An 18,415-nucleotide genomic window follows, 5' to 3' on the forward strand; every position below is an offset into this window, starting at 1 on the left:
GGAATACTAATGGCAGCAAAACTCAGGAGGACGTATCAGCAGAGAAGGAGGACGACTGCAGCTCCTACTTAGGTACTGTACGTAAGTAAGGATTGCTGAGAACTATTTGAGCAATGGAAAGCACATTCCTGCACACCGCATCTGCCATTGATCTCTCCAGCCCCACTGAGGCGGCTTGTCAAAGCCAAATCTAATTCTCATGTACAGCCATTTCTCACAAAGAGCAGAAAAATACAATGGCAACAAATGGTGTTCCCCAAAATAGCTGGAAGATTAGGGGTTCTACCCCAGCATACTCCAGGAGGTGTGCATGCACACACACACACACACACACACACACACACACACACACCACCAGCAATGAACACTCCCACGCATTTCATCAGAAGAAGAAAAAAAAAGCTTTACACACTAGAAAAATGTTAAACAGCAAACTGTGACCTCCTGACCACAATGTAACTAAAGGAAGTTGGGGGAAGGAAAGCCAAAGAAAACAGTGAGCCATTACCTTATGAAATGTGCTGTCAAGGATCTGGCTGGAGGCAACTGTGAAAGCAGTAGTGAAAGGTACTGGCTATTTAAAGTGTGGAAGAAATATTCTGCAGTGGTGCAATTCTACACTTTGCCCAACCCACATTCCTTCCCCCACTCTCCCAGGGCTGGACAACAACCTACACATGACTGATTTCACAGCCATTGCAAAAGGGGCTCTCTCCCCTGTCCATGTGAATGTCTTATTTTTTCCTTGTGTGTGGGCTCTCTGGCTTCATGTGTACCTCTACTTTGCTTTTGTCTGTCACTCTCACGCTGTATGTGTCTCCTTCTGTCTCTCCCCTTCTTTATCTACTTCTCTCCCTCTTTCCCTGTGTGTCTCTGTTCCCCCAGTTCAAGGGACAATAAATGAAAAAGTCACATGCGCCTGTCAAGTCCGTACCAGAGGCAAGTTAAAGTTCCAAGGAAACAGGTAAGACCAGAACCATAACTTAAAGTGAATTTTCACTGCAGTCCCTGTAACACAGATTTAAGCCTTCCCTAGGAATGCTAGTGGATGAGCACAACATATGGGCAAACCCCAGTGGCCTCTGCATAGATTTATGTCCCAATGATGGGGAACGTGTGGGGCAAATGTTTAGCTCTCTGTTATGGATGATTACACCGTAATTAATTTCACAAGCAGGACATTAAAATGGCAGGAGGCGGGCCCCGAAGGTGGGAGCAGATTCCATTAATCTCTGCCCCACTCCTTTCTCAGTCCAGTGAGCTCTTACCTAGGTATCTCTTCCAATAACAGAAGTGTGCCATTGGTGTCTTGCAAGAGAGAGAGCAAGGCATATTTACAAAACTAGTGAACTGCCAAAGATCTCTCTCTGAATGGCGAGACATTAGGAAATACTCCAGTGAGAAATACAATCGGACAGTGAAGAATGTAGTAGTTAAATATTTTGGATAAGAATACAGGGTATTAAAAAGGGGTCAAATAATAGTTTGCATCTGCTATAGACTAACCCAGGACAAAGATCAAATATGGAAAATTTTCTGGAGGTTCTTGAAGCCACTGTATATTGTACTCACAGGGGACTTACTTACCCAGATGTCTATTGGATAATAAACATTTTGCATATTTAGCAGACACATTTCCAAGTTACAAAGATGACAACTTTAAGATCTAGAAAGTAGAGATCAAAACAGAAGAGAAACCAATTGGGAGGAATGATGGAAGACAATAGGGAAGTCTGTAACCAGTCATAACAAGCTATTTGACTTTAGCCTAGTAAAATAAGAATGCACAGAATGCAGCAGAAAAAAGGAAAACAAATTTTCAGGAATTAAAGCATTGAATGAGCACAATTTGAAGAGGTATTAAAATCCACAAGCATGGAAAATGGCTGGAGAACTCTAAAACATGACATAATTAAGGTACAACACAGTTTTTCTGGGAAAAGAACAAGGAAGCCAGTATAGTTCTATGAGGGACTAACAATAGATCTGAGGATTAAAAAAAAGCTCATTACTGGAAGTAGAAGGAAAGTGCAAAGATATACTAAACCAGTTAAGGGTTATGTGGAAAAGATGAGTTCAATAACACATTTAAATGAGTAATACTAGCCAAAGAAGTTAATGGGAATGAGAAGGGCTTTGAACTAACATGTTGTGATAAAGAAGTTCTGTAGGGGAGGAGGGGGGGGAAAGAAGAGGGATGAAATCAAAATGGCTCAGATACAGAATGTTTAAAAATGTCTTCAATAAGAATGAATACAAAGGGTTCAAACAATCAGAAATGTGACTGTGAAATAACTAAATAATTCTCTTAAACGAGGGAGGATGCATATTGTCCAAACTCACTTATTCTATGTTTGTATTTTCCAGTATTCCTTTAACCGCTTTTTATGAAGTTATCAAATTTATCAATTTATTGATACATTTTAAAATAAAAGGAAAAAATGCAGACGTACCAGAGGACTAGGAAAAAGCAAATGTGGTACCAACCCTCAAAGAAAGGAAAGAAAAGGGATCTGCAGCTTTGACATACCACCTCTTGTTGGGGTATCTCACAAAATTCACACGGTGGTATTCAAGAAACTAGCTAAAGCAATCTCAGAACCACTAGCAATTATCTTTGAGAACTAATGGAGGCTATGCAAGGTCCCAGAGGACTGGAATAGAGCAATCATAGTAGCTATCTTTTTTAAAAGGGGAACAAAGAGGACCCACGGAATTATAGGCTGATTAGTCTATCTTTAACTGGAAAGATACTGGAACAAATTATTAAACAATCAATTTGTAAGTACCTAGAGGATAATGGAGTGATACATAATAGATTTGTCAAGAAAAAGTCATGCCAAACCAACCTAATTTCCTCAAATGAGAATTGGGCAGTTTACCATAAGAACTAGAGCACAGCCATCCACTGGTTATTCACCTTCCCACTAACCCAAAACCCACCTGGTCAAAGGGAACTGAAGGGTTCTAGGATGATCATTTCTCAGACAGTTGGCTTCCTAACTATTTTTCTGATTCTTCCACACAAAGCCTACAATCTAGTTCCAAAAGGCTATAATAAAGATGCACAGACAGGACAGGAAGTAATGATTATTTTATGTTCAGACTCATTTACAGGTATTTAAGAGATGCATTGTTAATTCAGAGGATTTACTGAATGAACAGGAAACAGCCCGCCTACAGCTGTTCAAAAAACAGAATTCCTATCCTGTTGGAAAATCCAATATTTTGGCATTTATTTTCTTGTTGAAATTAGACAAAGGTTAAAATATGAAAAGTGTTCATAGAAAGAAAAGTCTAAAATTTGGAAATGTCAAAATGAAAAAAAAATGGCATCTCAAAATGTGAATGAAAAAGTAAAAAAAAAAAAGTGTTTCCAATCTCTCCAGAAAATTGTTAAATTTTCATCAAAATGTATTTTCCTGTGAAAAACTTTTCATTTTGACAAATCCCCCCCATTTAGTTGTGCAAAATTTTATGTAAAAACAAACAAAAGACTTTGACCAGCTCTAATCCCAGCACTGAGAAGATGACAGCATGATCTCAGAGTCGTCAGCGGAACACGGGTTGGAACAGTGATTGACACTTAGAGCAGTACCAGCAGAGATTTCAAAGTGGAGTTACTGCGCTTGGTTTTGTCATATCCATCCCCGTAAGGCTCCTCAGAGCATTCGCTGCAATCCCTGCACAGAGCATCAACTTCCAGCTGCTTCTTGTCAGGAACATTTTGTCGCTACTATTTTGATCTTACATTTGAATCCAGCCCAAGGCACAGAGATGGGAGGAGGGAGAAAAGGGAGAACTGAGCTGTACATCTCTTCTAACAGACAGTCTGTCTGGTGTGCACGTGCCACTCCTGCATGGGTATGATGTGGAATACTGCAATAGGTACAGAAGGTAAAAATTCCTCTCACATGCGAAGTGCATGCTGCCAACGCCTGATGCTCTGGACTGATTCAATATTTGATAAGGTATTCAAGTGTTCCCAAAGCATGAGAGAAACACAGATCCCTACGGGATCTTCATAGGTAGGTAGGACCTGCCTAGGACCAGCCTGTACACTATAATTTGTAATGCCTGTCTGTTCCTGACCCAGGGATAGGCTGCTACATAGTATAGTGCCATCTCTCCCCTCTCTCATTAGGAAGATTTTTTTCCTCACACTTTTTGGTGAAAAGTATTTTATGGTTTGTAATAGTTTGAGAAAGTCTCTCTCTCTTGCATCTGCTTGTACATCACTCAGAAACAGGAGGTACAGGGCATGAAAGAGAGTAGCCTCAGCAGGGATTAGAGTATCATAAGGAAGACACTCCAATTAACAGAGGAGACGGCAGTGAAATTCTGGGACCAGCATGGGCAGTAGACAGAACTGAGTAATCAGAAAGTCTTGTGCAGCAAAGCACATGGATAGGCAGCTCCTCCACACTGCCAGAGAAAGAAATATGGAGCAGGGAGTTTCATTTACACAACCATTGACTGGTAGTGTTATTTTGAAAAAGCTTGTCATTTAGTATTTTTAAAGGTACATGCACACTTTTCCCTTTTTTCAGATGTTGATGCTGATCTGAAGCTCAGGCAGTTACTCACAGGAGTGGTACACGCATGTGGTTGGAGAGAAACAGGCATTTCACTACTTGCCTTCAGTCAGATGGTGCACGGACACCACTCAACATTACGGTGGAGGGGACTCAGACTTTGAATTTCTGGCAAGTGGGGCTGGAGCACCAAGTCAAACGACCGTTTCAGTCTCTAGATTGCTGGAGGCGTGGCTTGACTCAGTCTGCCACAGACAGGTGGCGTAATTTGCAGAGTAGCTTTGGAAGATGCGGCTATTGCTTGCTTTCCTCAGCCACATGGCAAACAGCAACTGTGCACCCATTATTGTACTCAGACACAAGGAGACCATAGTAAAGGATGGAGAAGTAAAAAACACTGAGCCAGCCAAGCCTTTGAGTACTGGCATTCAGCCCAACTGGGGTCAAGGGGGACAGGAGAGACTTTGATACTGTTATTTACGTAGGACCCCTGCATTGTCTTTGATGAAGCCCAAACGAATAAACTACCACCTCTGTGGCCATAACATGCCACTGCAGCAGGGACTGCTAAGTCAATGCTCTGCATTGATACCAGTGCAACAGAGCAGAATTCATTGAGGTCCAAATCCTAGTTCCAGTCCTGTTGATTTCCAGGGGTTCAAAATTTAACATTCAGTGCACTGAAAAGGGAACACGAGGGCTAAAGGGCTTTAGAAGGAAGTGACTTTATGAGGAGGTAAAGCTGGGCTTTATCAGTGTGACAGGGATAAGTCAGAAGAGTTAAATGCCTGAGGTGAAGCATTCCTGGGCCTACAGAACTAAGACAAGGCAGTTAAGACCATATATCTAGCCTTAGTGCCATCATGAAATTAAAAGGAAATCTAAGACTCCCTTTCCTTTGCTTCCATTTTGAAGCACAGTTTGGCCTGGCAGTGTGGCTTCCATCACTGGTGTTGTCGCGGTGATTGTCCAGATTGCTCCTTTCCCACAGTGCACTTCCTGAGGCAAGTGGGAAATGTGCCAGGGCTGGGGTGGGGTAAGACTGACAATGTCCCCCCTTACACTGGGAATCTATCTAATCTGGGCAGGTAATGACAGCCCTGCTCCTTTTACAGCAGAGGAAGTAGGTAGTGGTGAGGAGGGCCTAGTAATGGCCTCACTTCTCCCATGGGATCTGGAAAAGGCCTATGAAAGGCTTGGAAGAGTCATGCTGCCCACACAAGAACAACTGTTCAGTCCTGGAACTGTTACCAGAGAAATTGCTCCCCTCCTGGGAATGGGAGAGCTCTTGAAAAAGCAGAGAGGAACTTGCCTTCGTTTCCTTTGACAGGAAAGGCAGTTTGGAAATCAGAGGTTCCTTGGGGCTGAGGAAAGAGATAAAGCGTGTTTAAGCAACAGAATTTCTTTGAGCTTTATATAAGTTCCGTAGAGCAACTGGGGCCTAAAAACAGCTGCTTCTTGGGACAGAGCAATAGCACCTTAACTCCCTTTTTCAAAATCTTAGATGTTTGCCTGGGTGAAGTTTACCACCACCTCTGTTCAAGGAAACAGGACTTGTGTCCATTCTGTAAACCAGGTATACCAAGAAAATAGCTGCAATGCCAACTTCTGCTCCAAACAGGAAAAAGATCTGCCAACTCCCACCCTGCAAATTTGCTTCTGTTGAGGAAAAGGGGAACAAAATGCACTCCCTTAATCTTATCTAGACTATGCACATTTTACTCCTGATGTCATACCACAGAGGCCTCCATTTCTTGTGTCGTTTTTTTTCTCTGTATATTTTGTTCTTTTTCAATATACTAGAACTGTGGGGACCAGACCTGCACCAAATATTCCAAGCATAGCTGCATCAGGGACTAAGGAGAGAAGCCATTTCACCTGTGATTCCCTACACACAGATTCCGGAATAGCTCTGGCTCCTTTTACAATGGTGCTGTACTGCAAGCTGTTTAATATTCAATCTATTCTCCCCTTCCGCTTCTGAGACTCTCTGCTTTCAGAAACACATTGAAGACCCACTGAAGTTTGGTGGGATTTGATCCCATAACCTCCTTAGGCTCTTTTGAAAATCTCAGCAAGAGTCTATTCTACCATCATTTCTTTACAGCAGCAGCAGCAACAGGGATCCTTAGTCTAGGGACTATGGCACTGATTCCATTCCAGCCTGGCTACTTCCCTACCGACAACCCAGACAGCACACCTGGGACTATTGCTGGTGGTGATCATCAGTTCCTCTCTTAAGAAGGGCAAGATGCCAGTTTCACTTAAAGAAGCTGCTGCATGGTCTTTGTTCATGAAACTAACACTTGACACTAACTGGCTAACTATTGTCCAGTATCCAATCATACATTCATAGTTAAAAGTTATTGAGAAGGCTATGTTTAGACAAGCCCCAGAGTACCTTAAGTGCTCGGATCTCCTTAACCCTTGTCAGTCTGGATACAGGATACAAATTGCACTGGTGCCATTGGTTGATGATCACCTACTGGCAATGGATGAAGATCATGTGTTCATCCTGATGTTAGATCTAGCAGCTGACACCTGTGGACTGCACCAGCGATAGGGCTGTTCTTGGGGGCTCAATTCCTCCCCGACCAAGTGTTCCCTGAGGTTGAGTTGTCCTGAATCAATGTTCTCCCCCCCTAAGAGTGCTATTATTTGGAGTTTCACAGGATTCCATCTCAGCTCTGCGCCTGTTCAACATGCATATAGGACCATTAGGAGGGTTTGCGAGGAAGTACAGGATGCAGAGTTATCAGTATGCTGACAACACCCAGTTCTTGCTCAATCTGGAGAAGGCTGAGGTGAAGTTGATAGGCGGATGGAAGATCTCTCCTTCCCCACGTTGAAGATGTGTGCCATCCGTTTCTCAAATTCACACTGGGAACTAGTGTTGGATCTCCAGCTACTGTTAGTTGACCATAGAGCAACTGTGCCTTGGAATGTTTTATTCACATGTCTGGGAATAGGACACTGAAATCTATGTACTATGATTCGTGCCTTTCTCCAGTACAGATGGCTGACTATTGATGTCCTGTAAAAAGCACACCACTTACCAGGCAGGCCACTCCCTTTTAAATCGGTTTTCATTTCCAAGTTGAGTTAAAGTATAGCCCCACAAACAGGGCATTACACTAATCCAGTCTTGAGATGGAGACAAGTATTGCTTTGCCCCATCAAGTTCTAAAAGACTTGCGGGGGGTCTACCCTCTTCAGAAGTGGCCTCTCCCCCAGGAAACACTGCCACAGCTGCAATCCGAGGCACTCAACTTATAGTTCCCTCCAACTGTGGTATAGCATTCACTGAGGGGTCTTCAGCTTTGGAGCCATGTCCCCACCTTGCACTGAAACACCCCATTGGGTGTTGATTTTCAGGGCATATTGCAATGCCTGCTTTTTAAGCAGGCCTTTGAGAGAGGAAAGGAAAGTTTTAGTGTTGGGGTTGAATCTTTGTTGGAGATTGCTGATGGCTTTTGCTGGACTAGCCTTCGTTTCAAAACCACCACGAGTAACAGACATCTTTTTGTATGTCATTAGAAATATAATGAAATACAGATAGCTGTTTCCTCATTTGTATCTCTGCTGTTCGTTTCTTTGCCTTTGGCATGTGACTTTACATCCATTTGTACTGAAACTCATCTGACTGCAAACTTGCTGTTCTGAATCTCTCAAGTTATTGTGCACTATGCAGCTGCCATAGTGTATTTGCCATCCCTCCCACTCCGGTGCGATTAGAATTTGATAATGGTTGAATTTATTCTCTCTCCCTGTTGATGGTGGTGCACCACGCAGGGATTGTGTTCGACTTGAGGAGTTGGAGGGTCGTTTCTGAGTATATTCCTGTGATTATAGGAAAGTTGGCATTGATGGAGTTTGCACTTCTTCCTCTCTCTAAATAAAGGGGCCGCAACACTGTTTATAATAAAATGGTTGAAGCTTCTCAACCTCTTTCAGGAGGCCCTTCCCACCACTGTCCTCAAAACAAGTGTTATGAAACTGATATTTTTTAAAATTGCTTCATTTTCTGAAGTATAATGAGCTTGTCTGCAAGAGTTGAAGGCAGGAACACCCAAAACACTACATACATGGGAGAAGCCAGTAACTCCTGTGGACAGCAGCTCTTGGGTTTCTTTGGTCTTCCTACTGCGTTCCTTTTCTAGCAACCTTTGTTTCATGAACTTACCTGGTGACAAGAGATGGTTCTACCATAGCCACAATTGGCAATCACCTATTACACAGGGCAAAGTAGACAGTTTACCCTAGGTCAGAAAACTATGTCAGTGGACAGAAGGTTTGGACATTTTCTAGTTCACTTAGAACAGGGAAACTAGAGGACTCTGTCCAGGTTAATTTGTAACAATTTCTCTCTGTGTAAACAGCTGTGTATGCAAAGATTATCCACCACTGACACTGCACTAGCTAAAGCAAGTTGGTACATGCAGCATGTTATCACCTGGGTCGGGTTTTAGTGTTTACTAGTTCACATTAGCTGAAGGTGCAGCCGCATCTTTTGGACCTTGAATCTGCCGTTTGGAGTTTCCTGTGCTCCTCACTGCATTCTAATAGCCATTTTATCTTATCTGCCCCAATGTACCATAATTGTGAATGCAGGCCAGGAAATAGCTCAGTAGTATCAGTTCTATTAACCCTTTATGATCCATCATTTTCCTGTTAACCTATTGTCCCAAGCACTTCTGTGAATGCTAGAAACACTGATGCACTCATCATTGTAATCTTGTGGTTAGACTGGAGAGTGGGAGTTCAGAGTCCTTATATTCTCATCTCGCTCGAGCATTTTGTGACCATGGCCAAGTCAACTTAATTTCACTCTGCATCAGTTCACCTACCTATAAACTTGGGCGTAATAGACAACTCTCTCAGGAAGCTGTGGAGAGCAATGTCACCTCAAGCTGGGCTCTCATAACTAAACCAGTTCAGGCTGTCAGGATTCAGATGAGACACCTATGAAGACAACCTAGACGCTGCAGGAAATGGTACTTGTAGTTCAACAGATGACTTTTTCTGTTCGTGCAGAACCAAGGCCTAGAGTTCAGGGACTTTACAGCGCTAGAGGTACAGTCTTTGGACAAGACCTACAACCAAAGACCTGACCATTTTTTATTTCTAAAGATTCCATGGCAGTTTTTCTAAGATATTAAGCCCGACTGCATTCTAGATACCTCTCTCTCACACACACTCACTCTCACACACCATTTAGCTTAACTGCGGGTGTTTTCATTAAACATACAAATGCCTAATTCTTTTTTAAATCCTGCTAAGCTCTTGATCTCAATATCTTGTGGCAGTATGTTCCACATGCTAATTGTGCACTGGATGTTCCTCTCTCAGGTTCAATAAAAAAATTCATCTCATGAAGAGAACCACCATCAGGAACAGTTAACTTCTTTAGTGGAGTATTATGGGGTCAACTTTAGATCTGTATGCCCCAGAACACCCAATTTTAATATGTATTTTATAGTTCTGGCTATTGCAGGTGACTTTACTGCATTTGAAAAAAACTGTAGAAGTTTAAGGAAGTATCTTCTGCAGTTTAGCTTTGTGGAGATTTTTTGTTTTTGTTTTATTAAAAGGTCTCACAATCAAAGACAAAATCCAAATTAAGCAATTAGGGATTCATGAATGTAATTCTAAGCATACTTTTATGGTTTTGAATAGTGCTTTCTTCTACCACACCCAGTTTTTTTCATAAACTTTCCGAGTTATCATTTAATCAGAGTAGTTTATACTATTGCTCACCCTTTGAGAAGCATTTTGCCTTTTTTTAAAAACAAAGTTACACATACGATGTAGGCTAGCTATGACCTTTTGTCTTTGTTCTGAAAACTTTACTTGAAAGCGCACTGCACATCAGAGATTAGGTACTCTGAGGAAGTACATACATCTAGCATTTTAAAGGGGTGATAACCTAAAAAAGCAGCAATTAATATTGTGTCCAATTGCAGTACTTACCCATCTGCTTTTTGTTTAGCGTTCTCTAAGCCTGCAAGAAACAGGCAGAGCACCTGAACACAGCATCCTCTGGCTGGTGATTCTTCCCCCATTGACTCCCTGGTTCTTTGGAAGGCACCAGGATGAAGATTCTCCATATCCTCGCTCAGAGGAACATGGACATTCACCCTGTTTGCTAAGGGATGCTCTTCAAGGTTCTCTTTGTGATATCAATCACATATAGTATTGCCTCCATCAAGACAAAGTATGTTCAAATCATTGGTCTAAGAGGAGATGCTAACCATATTTTTCCTCACTATCATGGATTTTAGGTGTTATAAAAGAATGTAAAAGACCAGGATTTTTTTTAAGCTGAGTAATTCTATTTACTGAAGTGTTCACTCACTGGTGACAGTCCCTCTTTATGGAGAGACGCTAAGTCAGTCCTGATTGAAAGAAGGCAGAGTACCAACCTTTTTACAATGTAAAGGAAAGTAAGACTTGCCTTAACTAATTTACCAAAATAGTGGGCTAACAAGAGGGATATTTTTAAATTTGGAGTTTCTAGTTATGATGGGTTGCAAAGAAAGGATATAAATAGGAATGAATCCCGGTTCAATTTGCTATGGCATCGCTCTCCACTCCTAGACCACAAATTTCTTAACTGGATGCAGTTACTATACTAGCCTGCAAGTAGCCAAAACTGACCAGACCTACTTCTCACCCCAAGGCACTCAAATCCCTATATCATCTACCCTATCCCTCAGTGCCTAAACCCTTATTTCCTCTGCCAAAGGCCCAGGTCTCCCCCTTTAGACCACTTCCCAGGTGTCAGGAACAGACAAGCGGTCAAGTGAAGTTAATCTACACTAAGCAGACTGAGTTGAATTTCTAGTTACTTTTTTGCCTGGAAATCGTTGGCTGGTATTTGAGCCAGCTAAAAAAACCCTCCAAATATTAAAGTACAAAAGAAGGGACACAGAACAGTCAAGACAGACCACTTGTTTTTGTCAATTTTTTTTTAAATCCCAGCCCAGCTTCTAGTAAGACTGGACACTACTTACATCACTCCTGGAACTGTAGAAGAATGGAAACACAACAGGGAAAAGGGGCAAGACAGCACAGTGGCCAGCTTCAGACACTCACATACATAAAGCCAGCAAAGACTGGAGTCAGCAAGACCCAGGTGCACCGCTAAGAGGAACAAACCCAAACACGAAGGTAGCACGTGAAATGTATTTACCTATTTAAACACAGGCAACTGGTTAGGCTAGGATGGGGAAGATAACTGCTAATTCCTTGTACTACAAGGAAGGAATGGAGTAAAAAAAACCCAAGCCCACGGGCAGGTTTTTTGCTTTGTGAACCTCTGTCTCTGTGCTGCTGGTAACAGTGATAAGTATAAAAAAATCAAAGAAAAATAATCTATTTATAGAACAAGTCAGTAGTCTGAGACATTTAGAAAAAAGTAAAAACAAGTCCTTTTTAAAAAATGGGTTTACTAAAACAACTGTCACCCAGGATTACCCCACACCCTCTGTCCTCCGGCAGAGCCGGGGGCAACTTCCAACAGGATCTGCTGCTGATTGTAGGCTGGTATCCAGCAAAGCCAGCAGTGAGGGGATCTGCGCTGCTATCGGTATCTGCAGACTGCTTGCTGGTATCGCTTGAGGCCATGCCTGTAGCCTTGTGATACTGGAAATACTTGTGAGTGGAAGTTTTCACAGAAGCACATGTCAGGGTAACCCAGGAAGTAAGTGGGCTGTCCTTGTTCCTCCCCATCCCTGGGCATAGATCACGTTGCTGTATCTCTCCACCAGCTCCAGCCTGTGTCAGACAACCGTAATATAACAGGAGCACGGAACATTAACCAAGCCTAGAACAGAAGCGGTGACGCCTGTAGTGAAGGAAAGTGCTCTTCGCTTTCCAAAACTCTGACACAGCTAGACATCTTAACTGATGCTTTGTGACCTCCTCAGGACAGGGAGATTGACTTTCCCCGTCACAGAAATATACATGGTGGGGTGGGGCTGGGTGTCTTTTTGGTAAACAGAACCAGTGCTGATTTCTGAGACCTTGAGCTCCTTTGCCTTCTAACTATAAAATAGAAACTAAGAGCCATTCAGCCACCCCCTTCCATCCCCATAGTGTAGTGTGAGCTGCTTGGCCATTGAGGAAGGTCCATTATCCCCATACACTTCCCTGTTGGCTCAGCAGGTATGGAGAGACCACTGGACTGAACTTCCAAATCTCTGAATGGACAATGACTCCCTGGGGCAGCCTGATAAGGCTGAGAGCTGCAGCCAGTGCCCAGCAATTCCAGGCCAACCCAACTTCCCGTTTCACAGCTGCTCTTCTAACACCCCCAAGTGTCTAATCTAACAGCCTCATGTCTGCTCAGTCTCTGAAGGCAACACCCACACTCACAGCTGGAAACACTTTGTTTAAAATATTGGCTGGAACTCCCACAAAGGAGGTGTCTGCATTGATGGGCTGAAACCACTGTGCCTCTGACATCCCCATTGTACAGAGGAAGCCAGCAATAAAGGACCATCTCTGCTGCAGGGCTGTACATCCTTGGAAGTGAGGCTGAGTGGCTACATTAGCTTCAAACACCCTCTTTCAGTAGGGTCTCGGTGGTCCATTTTCCCCAAGTCCCAGAGAGACTGAGTGGCTGCTAACTTGTCTCCTTGAGATCTTCTATCGGTAGCTTGTAGCTCAATAAGAAGGGGGGAGGTGGTGCATGAGCTGGGCTACTTGGGCCCTGCATTGGTTTCTTTGCACAGTTCATACAGATGTAATCCTCATTCTCTGCCATTTCTGGAGAGACGCCAACACAAATTTGATGAAACCACTCGTCACAGCCACCATCACACTGCACCCAGTCCACCTGCAAGAGACAAGATCAACAACACATGAAGAACACTACAAGGGAGAAAGATGATAGATTTAACTTTCCAGACCAGTTGTTAGAAAATAAGCCTGGGACTCTGCTTGGATAAACAGTCAATGGCAACTAAAGTCGTTACAGTTCTTTGCTGGGACCAAAACAAGGAAGATAGTTAGACAAACTTGACATTGCCTTCTACAGCTGAATCACTTCACATTCAATCCGTATTGTCCTAAAGATGCAGAAGATGCATGGTTTTAGTGTGACCTATAGTTGAGGTACGATTTCAGTACACTTGAGTAGTATCAACAGACTCCGATAAAGGACCCCTTCTGTGCTATCACATCTTATAATGTGATGACTCTCTTCACAATCAGATGTGGGGAATTTTATAAGTCCAACTTACCCTCAGGCTATCTGCATCATACCCAGCCTATACATTCAGGAATCTTGCTCCAAGATAATCCCTTGTACTTATGCCAATATCTTCGTAAGTGCCCAAGAAAGCAGAAACACTGACAAGTTTATTCAGTTGCACGAAGGCCTACCCCAGGGCAAACAAAAAGCACTTTTAACACATGCAAAGAGAATGGATTAGTTTTTAGGTTTAGTTTTTATCAACTTTCCCAACATCCTTGTGGATTATCACTGGGACCATGACCTGCTATGAAACTTTACCAGACAAAGCAACTTTTGCTATAAAATCCAACCTTCTAAGGATTTTATGGAATTGAATTCTATTTCTCTTCTTACTTTCTGATACTGTGGAATAAGTCTAGCTTTTGATATCTAGCTGTGCCCAGCCACCTATCAAAATATATTTGTCCTGGGTGAATTGAAGATATAGGTGGGGGAAATGGTTAAAGAGCAGTAGTGTGAAGATAAAACCACTGTATGTATGCATCTCAAGAACATAAAAAAGCCATATTGTGTCAGACGAATGGTCTATCTAGTCCTGTACCGTCTCCACATTGTTCACGATTTTATAGACGTATCATATTCTCCCTTAGTTGTCTCTTTTCTAGGCTGACAAATCCCAGTCTTTTTAATCTCTCCTCCCCTAGAAGCTATTCCACTCCCCTAATCATTTTTATTGCCCTTCTTTGTGCTTTTTACAATGCTAATATTTGTTTTTGAGATGGGGCAACCAGAATAGCACACAGTATTCAAGGTATAGGCATAAAATAGATTTATATATTGGCAATATGATATTTTCTGTCTTATCATCATCAATCCCTAATAGTTCGTAACACTGTTAGCTTTTTTTGACTGACATTGCACATTGAGTGGATGTTTTCAGCAATTTATTCAGGATGACCCCAATATTTCTTTCTTGAGTGGTAACAGCTAAATTAGACACCATCATTTTATATGTATATAGCTGTAGTTATGTTTTCCATTGTTCATTACTTTACATTTATCAACACTGAATTTCATCTGCCATTTTGTTGTTCAGTCACCCAGTTTTGAGAGATAACTTTGTAACTCTTCTCAGTCGGCTTTGGACTTCACTACCTTGAGTAGTTTTGTATTGTCTGCAAACTCTGCCACCTCACTTTTCATCCCTTTTCCTGATCATTTATGAATCTTCTGAACACCACTGGTCCTGGTACAGATCCTTGGAGGACCAGCACTATATCTCTCTCCATTCTGAAAACTAATAATTTATTACTACCCTTTGTTTCCTGGGGTTTTTTTTAAACCAGTTACTGATCCATAAGAGGATCTCTATTATCTCATGACTGCTTACTTTGCTTAAGAGCCTTTGGTGAGGAGACTCGTCCAAGTCTTTCTGAAAGTCCAAGTACACTATATCCCCGTATCACCCTTGTCCACATGCTTGTTGAGACCCTCAAAGAATTTTAATAGATTGGTGAGGCCTGATTTCCCTTTACAAAAGCTGTGTTTGACTCTTTCCCAACCTATGGTGCTGTAAGTCTGATAATTATGTCCTTTACAACAGTTTCATCCAATTTGTCTGGGACTGAAGTTAGGTTTACCACCTATAATTGTCAGGATCACATCTGGAGCCTTTTTGTCCTCCAGTCATCTGGTACAGAGGGCGATTCAAGTAATGGGTTACATACCACAGTTAGTAGTTCTGCAATTTCATATACGAGTTCCTTCGCAACTCTTGGGTGAATACCATCTGGTCCTGTTGACTTATTACTGTTTAATATATCAATTTGTTCCAGAATCTCCTCTACTGACACCTCAATCTGGGACAATTCCTCAGATTTATCACCTAAAAAGAATGGCTCTGGTGTGGGAATCTCTCACATCGTCTGCAGCGAAGACCATTGCAAAGAATTCATTTAGCTTCTCTGCAATGGCCTTGGTCTTCCTTGACTACTCTTAGCACCCTGAACATTCAGTGACCCCACTGATTGTTTGGCAGGCTTTTCAGCTTCTGAGGTGCTTAATTTTTTTGCTTCTTAACACAAAATTAATTATATGGCAAGTGAACATAAATAGGAAGCACAGAAGAGATGATATAGGTGACTGAGCAGTTCAAACACAGAGCACTATGATGTAAAAGAAAGTTTAATTTGTCTTTATACAGTTCTCTATACAGCAGAGTTACACTGGGCCTGAGATTAATTCAGAACTGCAATTCTGCTTTTCAGAAGACACCATGGACTTCCTAGCTAAGCTCATATCCGCCTACTCTCCCACCTGCTCACTGAACTCTGACCTCTCTCATCTACACGCAACAAGTAGAATTAAGGGGAGATCATTCACTTGTGATACCCTATCTGTCACTCTTCCCTGTCTCGCTTCCTTTTTCTTCAAACTTCATTCCACAGTTAGTCAGTTGCACTCAAATTTTTGATGCAAGTCAACCCTCATTTTCTGCTACATATGCACAAAATCAGCTCTCATCTTTTGTCCCACTGAAGGCATCACTAACCTTGCTCACCCTACTGAACCAGTCCAGGATCCTCTTCCTGTGGACTTTCATTTCAAATAAATAGTTCTCATTTAAAACATACTAATTTACCCCAACTAATGTACCCATTTCTCTACTCTCCCCTTCTTCAATTCCACCAGATCACCTCCATGAATTTCAGTCCAGTTGCCTTCACCTAAAGCGATGGAGAGGGTAGTCCCAACCGGGGCTCCTGAGAGATGCATAAATCATAACTTACTATCTACCAATCCCCTCTCTACTACAAAGAGCCAGTTCCTTTTCCTATCCTAGCTCAAGGTACTCACAGTGCCCATTCCAGACTCCCTACTTCAACTACCCAATCACTTTACACCATGAGGTGTTTGTTTTTTATTTTGAAAAATGGCTATCGCCACTTCTGTCTCCTTTCCTAATTCTTCAATGTAACACCAGTTCAGACCATCAAAGCCACTATATCTCAGCTTTTCTGAACAAAAGCTCCTCCTTGCAGCCTCCTCTTCCAACCTCTATTTCTCACTCTGAAAAACCTTTACCTGATCCTTCCTCACTTGTGACCATGCTCCTTATCCTCAGTAATATTCTGAAATAAGAGGGCTTCACTTTCCACTTTACCTAGACCAGCATCCTTTTGATTTTCAAAAGTACTGAAACTATTCGGTTTGTTTCCTCATATACTGAAGATTTCAGAACCATCTGTATCTTTTCCCCAAGTTTCTTCAATAAGGAGCCAGTGAACTAACACACTTCACTAGGTACAAGAAGAACCTAACTGCTTTGCTTTTGCCTCAACCTTTCGCTAGAGCTCATCTCTAATTATTTCTTTTCTCTCTCCTAGACTCGTCATTGCTGGGTTCAACCATTAATATTTTGATCCAGCTGATCTAGCCACATGTACCATCTACCAGTCATGTTTGACATTAAAGCATAACTCCAAACAATGAAGCCCTTTTCTATGGGAGGGGGGAAGCTTTTGTCCCATGACTGTCTTTTACCATTCCCCCTAACATAGGCCTTACTTTTGCTTCCAGGGCCAGGTCGAACACCCAATCATCTGCAACTTGACCTATGTTTCCTTTGTTCTCACACTGCTCAGGTAGTAAGAGGCAGAGTTGGAATCTGAAGACCCCTGCTAGAATTCATCCCCCGTTCCTTTGACCCTGCCTCAGATGAAATCCTTACTCACTCTCAATTGCAATCTTCTCCTATGATTTTCATAATTTTTTATTCTCTGCTAAGCTAGTCTTGCTCCAGGAAACAGAACAACATTACTCCCATCTTCCTGGTTCCACCAACTTACTCTGCATATCAGGATCCAATTCAAGCTGCTTCACAGTATTCCAAAAGCTTCATGAGTTGGCCTACCTTCGTTGAGCTCAGATCTGTCTACTTGCTCACTCTGGACTTTCTGACTTCCCTCAATTACTCTCCAAAATTAGGGAGCTCATTCACTTGTGCTACTCTATTTAGCTGAAATTCTTTCCTACCTCCCCTTGCTACCAAGTCGCTTCTTCAATTTTGCCTTAAATCCTTCCTTACTCTTTATCTTATGTTCTTCTTCTCCCTACCCCACCCCCGTACATGCAAAAAGCTGCAACAGCACATGAAGGGGGCTGTTAGAAATGGATATATACTTTCACGGCTTCATGGAGTCTTTCAGCACACTGAACCTAAATTCTACAGCAAAGCCCTCAATTTTTGCAGCACACTGAACTTTTTACAGCACCTTCAAATAAATTCCACCTAGACATTTTAATTCAATTAAATATGAAAATGAACAACACAACATTGCAGAGATTTACATTTGGAAGGTTATTTTTGCAACCATAAAGACTAAACCCTTAAATGAAAGTTTAGATTCTGTAGCCAAATTCTGCAGTGTGTGTGTGGATTCCGCGGCTGCAGAACTGCAGAAAACAAGGGAATCTAATTTATTGCATTTTGGCCAAGACAGGGTCACATTACTACCTCCACTAATTTTTGACTACCTAGAAGTCCAAAGCTATTGAGCTGGTAGCTAATGGCTGACTGGGTTACATGAATTATTTACAATACTGATGTTGCAAAACATTCAAGAGAAAAATACTCTAAACTTTTAGATGAACTGGCTGTAGAAAAAAAACCCTAACCAAT

The 18,415-nt window shown here is 42.1% G+C and overlaps 2 protein-coding genes across 3 annotated transcripts in view; both read right to left on the reverse strand.

Annotated features, from left to right (window-relative positions):
• LOC137145476 (sodium- and chloride-dependent GABA transporter 2) overlaps positions 1-576 on the reverse strand; it is a 55,447-nt gene extending 54,871 nt beyond the window's left edge. Inside the window, exon 1 of the mRNA XM_067536249.1 lies at positions 509-576. The gene's annotated coding sequence lies outside the window, so the exon portion shown is untranslated. The remainder of the gene's footprint in view (positions 1-508) is intronic.
• Positions 577-10,693: 10,117 nt separating this feature from the next.
• Positions 10,694-18,415, reverse strand: part of KDM5A (lysine demethylase 5A) — a 77,456-nt gene continuing 69,734 nt past the window's right edge. For both annotated transcript variants that reach the window (XM_067536246.1, XM_067536245.1), the window contains one exon: positions 10,694-13,374. In XM_067536246.1, the coding sequence (XP_067392347.1) occupies positions 13,162-13,374 (213 nt within the window). In that variant the 3' untranslated portion in view covers positions 10,694-13,161. The remainder of the gene's footprint in view (positions 13,375-18,415) is intronic.

Source organism: Emydura macquarii, unplaced genomic scaffold, assembly GCF_026122565.2.
Source record: "Emydura macquarii macquarii isolate MOO-44397 ecotype Brisbane River unplaced genomic scaffold, CSIRO-AGI_Emac_v2 contig_3530, whole genome shotgun sequence".
NCBI lineage: Eukaryota > Metazoa > Chordata > Testudines > Chelidae > Emydura > Emydura macquarii.